The 4442-nt window shown below is 65.0% G+C and overlaps 1 protein-coding gene across 2 annotated transcripts; it reads left to right on the top strand.

Annotated features, from left to right (window-relative positions):
* The first annotated feature begins 7 nt into the window (after positions 1 to 7).
* Positions 8 to 4271, top strand: LOC113489258 (solute carrier family 25 member 39-like). Of its 2 annotated transcripts, XM_026864870.1 has the most exons (11): positions 8 to 141; positions 218 to 277; positions 935 to 979; positions 1693 to 1802; positions 1936 to 2003; positions 2136 to 2260; positions 2452 to 2625; positions 2749 to 2858; positions 3047 to 3128; positions 3232 to 3312; positions 3395 to 4271. In XM_026864870.1, exons 1-11 carry the CDS (start codon positions 45 to 47, stop codon positions 3511 to 3513), a joined length of 1071 nt encoding a protein of 356 aa, XP_026720671.1. In that variant the 5' UTR covers positions 8 to 44; the 3' UTR covers positions 3514 to 4271. The 2 variants fall into 2 exon arrangements, with proteins under 2 accessions (XP_026720671.1, XP_026720672.1); XM_026864871.1 differs by lacking the exon at positions 935 to 979.
* Positions 4272 to 4442: the final 171 nt, after the last annotated feature.

Below are 4442 nucleotides of genomic sequence, written 5' to 3'. Positions count from 1 at the left end.
TTCCCCCCCCCCCCCAATGCTGTGTGTTGCAGGGAGCCAGCGCCATGGCCGAGAAGACGTCGCCGAGCCCCAGCAGGGACATCACACCGCTGCAGCAGATGCTGGCCTCGGGGACAGGGGCCATCCTCACCTCCCTCTTCGGTGAGGACTGTGGGGTGCGGGTGGGCGCGGGGGGTCTGGCGCGCTGCGGCGTGGCTAAAGGATGGTGTCGTTTCAGTGACACCGCTGGACGTGGTGAAGATCCGTCTGCAGGCCCAGAGGACCCCCTTCTCCAAAGGTAACCCCACCCAGGGCAGGGCAGGGGTCTCCAGCCAGCCCCCCCACCCTGCTCCAAATCAGCCAGTGAGCAGCCCACGTGGATGTCTCCGTTGGCAGAGCTGGTGACGGGGATTTCTCTGCTCCTGAGCGTGGGGCCGTCGCGAGGTGGCAGGTTACCATGGGCCCCTCGTCCTGGCGGGCTCGGGGGGCCCTGCTGGGGGAGCTGGGCTGATGCTTGGCTCCGTCCTTCCCCCTCCGCAGCCCCGTGCTGACGCTGAGTGGGGTCAGCGCTGTGCCCGGCAGCCCCCCTGCTTGCCGGGGAGCGGAGTGGAAGGGCTTGGTTCACTCCAGTCGCTTGCTCTTTCCCTCACTGCCTTTGTGCTTGTCTCTGCTGCTCCCCACAGCTCCCATGGGGCAGGAGAGACCCTGTGGGCTCTGCCCCTCCCTGCCTGCTCCCCTTTCCTGCGGGGACAGCAGGCTGGGGCTGGTCCCAGGGGACTGGTTTGGTGACAATAGGGACTGCTTGGGAAGTGACTTGGGGGGCATCCAGCCCCTTCACCCGCAGAGCTTTCCCACTGCCCAGCTCGGAGCTGTGGCACATGTGTGTGCCCCAGCCACGGGGGAGGTGGCACATCCCCTGTGTCATCGCTCAGCACGTCCCCGTTGTGTGTTTCAGTGTTGCCAGCACGGTCTGTGCCCTGGGGCGCTCAGCCAGCCACATGTGAGTACGTCCGCGGGCTCTGGGCAGCTCCTGCCGCCAGCAGCTTCGCTTCCCCGAGCCTTGACCTCAATTGGCTTCTCTGCTGGTGGTGGCTCGGGCTCCTCTGGCTGAGGACACCCCTCTCTGGTGTGGGGGCTGTCATCATCCCTGGCCCTGCAGCCCTGCTTTGGGGTTGGCCCTGCAACATTCCCGCTGGGTCCTTGCCCGGGGCAGAGGGGTCTGCCGGGGGTCTGTTGTGTAACAGGCCTGGCTGGCTGTGGTCCCCAGTCCTTGCCCTGTCTTGTCGCTCTGTGCTGTTGCTACTTAAAATTCCCGTGGATCTCCGCTGCCCTGCTTGCTCCCCGCTGCCCAGCGTCCCTGGGCCTGGCTTGAAAGCACGGTGGCAGGGCTGTGCTGGCTCCCTGCAATGGCGTACCCACTGTGCCAGGGCAGCGGAGCTGGCACCAAGCGAGGCATAAACCTCTCCTGCTGTGTCCCTGTCCCTGTGGGGGGACTGGGTGCCCCCCACCTGTGGGTCTGGCTGTGGTCAGACCCTGCCTGGAGTGTTATCCCTCTCCTGGCCCTGGTCTGGGGGTGATCCACACCAGGCCCTGGCACTGAGGGTTCAGGTTTTTCCTGGAAGAGATGATGGTTTTGGGGATCAAATGAGCTGGGCACAGGGCAGAGGAGAAGGGTCTCCAGTCTAACAGCAATGCTGTTGTCTTTCACCCCAGGGAAGTGTTTCCTCTACTGCAACGGGCTCATGGACCACCTGTACGTCTGCCAGAATGGCAACGGCTGCACTGCCTGGTACAAGTCCCCCACCCACTTCACCGGCACACTGGTAGGAGTTGCGGACACAGGCAGGGTGGGCAGGGGCCTCCCTGCCCCAGTGGGGGTTTGGGGTGTTTACTGGGGGGGTGCTTGCCTGTCTCCCATCTCTAACCCCTCTCCCCGGTGCTCTCCTCTCTCCTCAGGATGCCTTCGTGAAGATCACACGCTATGAGGGCATCAGGTCTTTGTGGAGCGGCTTGCCCCCCACCCTGTGAGTTTGGACCCTGCCCTGGGGAGGAGTCTGGGTGCTAAAGCCTGTCTGGGCGCATGGGTACCCACCCCAAGCCTCCTGCCAGCTCCCAGGGAGGGCACACGTCCCCCTCACACCCCTCCTCCTCGGCAGGGTCATGGCTGTGCCAGCCACTGTCATTTATTTCACCACCTACGACCAGCTCCGGGACTGCTTGCACGCTCGGACGGGGAGCCGGGGACACCACATCCCCTTGCTGGCTGGGGCCCTCGCCAGGCGTGAGTACCCCTCCTTCCTCCCTGGGGTCCCCCTGCACTCCCCCTGCATCCTCTCAGGAGAGCACAGCGGGTCTCTTGCCTGTCGGTGCCCACGTTTGGCACCTGGCTCTGCTGTCACGGTGCTCTGCTTGGCTCCGGGCTGGCTACCAGAGGGGACAGGACTGATGCCCAATGTTCCCCCGCCATTGCAGTGGGCGCCGTAACGGTCATCAGCCCCTTGGAGCTCATCCGCACCAAGATGCAGTCACGGCAGCTCAGCTACAGGGAACTGGGCGTCTGCATCCAGTCGGCGGTGGCTCAGGACGGCTGGCTGTCCCTCTGGAGGGGCTGGGGACCCACCGTGCTGCGGGACGTCCCCTTCTCAGGTACAGCTGCGACGGGACGGGCTGAGCAGTGGTGCTGGGAGATGGTGGGGGACAGACACAGGCCAGGGCAGCCCTGTGTGTGGGGTCTGGGCTGCCTCATAGCACCGGTGTTTCTTCTCCCAGCTCTCTACTGGTTTAACTACGAGCTGGTGAAGGAGTGGCTCTGTGGGCAGGCCCGGCTGGACGAGGCCACCTTCATGATCAGTTTTGCATCCGGGGCCATCTCTGGGACGGTGAGTTTGGGACCCTGGGGTCTGCACCTGCACTGGGAGGAGGGGAGCAGAGGGGAATGCCCCCCCCGGGGAGAAGGGATGGGGCTGGGACAGCACTGGGAGGTGACAGCAGGGATGGCACTGGGCAGGAACGGCACTGGGCAGGGACGGCGAGGTCCCAGCTCACCGCCCGGCCGCTGCCCCCGCAGGTGGCTGCGGTGCTGACGCTGCCTTTCGACGTGGTGAAGACCCAGCGGCAGATCGAGCTGGGAGACAGCGAGGTGCACCCAGGTGAGGGGCTGGGCTGCAGGCGGGTGCCTGGGGGGGCAACCGGGACCCTTCCCGGTGGTACGTGGGCATCCCCAGACCGTCACCCGCTCCCCTCTCCCCGCAGTCACAGCCTCCAAGCCTTCCTCCACCTGGCTGCTCATGCAGCGCATCCATGCCGAGTCTGGCACCCGGGGGCTCTTTGCAGGTAGGGACATTGCCCCCATCCCCAGACTGGGGTTTGCTGGTGCCCTGGTGTCACTGAGAGACTAATGGGGTTGTCCTTGCAGGCTTCCTGCCCCGCGTCATCAAGGTGGCACCCGCCTGCGCCATCATGATCAGCACCTATGAATTTGGCAAAACCTTTTTCCAGAAGCTGAACCAGGAGCAGCGGCTACGTGGGTTGTGAGCCAGGGCTGGGGCAGGGCTGGATGGGGACAGTGACACCCCAGCTCCTGACAAGGGACCCCGGGAGCAGCGAACTGCACTCGGCCATGCAAAGCCCAAGTGCCTTGGTGCTGCGCTCTGCATCCCCACTGCCTGTGCGCGGAGGCATGGCCGGCCCGGCCCCCGTCTCCAGCCCCAGCCACGCTGGGGGACATCTGTGCCTGCTGCTGTGACACGGGGGGGGAGGATGAGGAGTCCCCCGTGCTCATCCCTTGAGGCTGGAGAGATGCTGCTGCTGGATTCACGGATGCTTTGGCAAGGACGGGGTGTCCCAGGAGCCTCGGCAGGGTGGGAGATGGGAGATGGGGCTCTGGCAAGGACCAAACCCCCAGGGGCATCTCTGGGTGCCAGCCTGGGCCCCCCCCAGCCCTGCTCCACCCAGGGATCTGCCCCTCTTCACCATCAGTCACGCACAGTGTCCCCTTGCCGGCTCTGTGTGGCATTGGGGACACATCAGACCCTCTCCCTGCCTCTGGATCTCTCCTCCCCCTCGGGGTGTCCCTGTCCCCTGCCAGACCCCGGGCCCGGACCATGTGTGGGGACAGACCTCGCTGCTGCTCGGGGGTGGGGGGCAACGTTTTGGCACCCTCTGCCTGTGCCGTGTCCCTTCACTGTGAGGGCCTGTCCCAGCACTGTGCCCGGGGTGGGCGCTGCCCCACCTTACCCTGGGGCTCCAGGGGGGAATTTCTCTTATTTTCTTAAATAAAATATTATCTCTTAGGGAAAGGAATTCTTTCCCTGCTCCCTGCCTGTTGGGGCTGTGGAAGGCATCCTCGTGGGTGACAGCCGTGTCCTTGCTGTGTGGGCACAGTGCTGCTATCCACCACCTCCTTGCTGGGTTTTACTGGGGGTAAGGAGACCCCAGGACCTCCCCGCTACCCCCAGCAGCAA

The sequence above is a fragment of the Athene cunicularia genome (assembly GCF_003259725.1).
Source record: "Athene cunicularia isolate RWA chromosome 27 unlocalized genomic scaffold, athCun1 chr27_part1, whole genome shotgun sequence".
NCBI lineage: Eukaryota > Metazoa > Chordata > Aves > Strigiformes > Strigidae > Athene > Athene cunicularia.
Note: the sequence above shows the minus strand (reverse complement) of the source record. Positions and strands in the feature narration are given on the sequence as shown.

What these genes read in the sequence shown, in the direction of transcription:
- LOC113489258 (XM_026864870.1), top strand. Translation starts at nt 45, where the DNA reads ATGGCCGAGAAGACGTCGCCGAGCCCCAGCAGGGACATCACACCGCTG. An exon ending in GAGGACCCCCTTCTCCAAAG is followed by an intron (nt 278 to 934) that starts GTAACCCCACCC and finishes TGTGTGTTTCAG; the next exon opens with TGTTGCCAGCACGGTCTGTG. An exon ending in CACCCGGGGGCTCTTTGCAG is followed by an intron (nt 3,313 to 3,394) that starts GTAGGGACATTG and finishes TTGTCCTTGCAG; the next exon opens with GCTTCCTGCCCCGCGTCATC.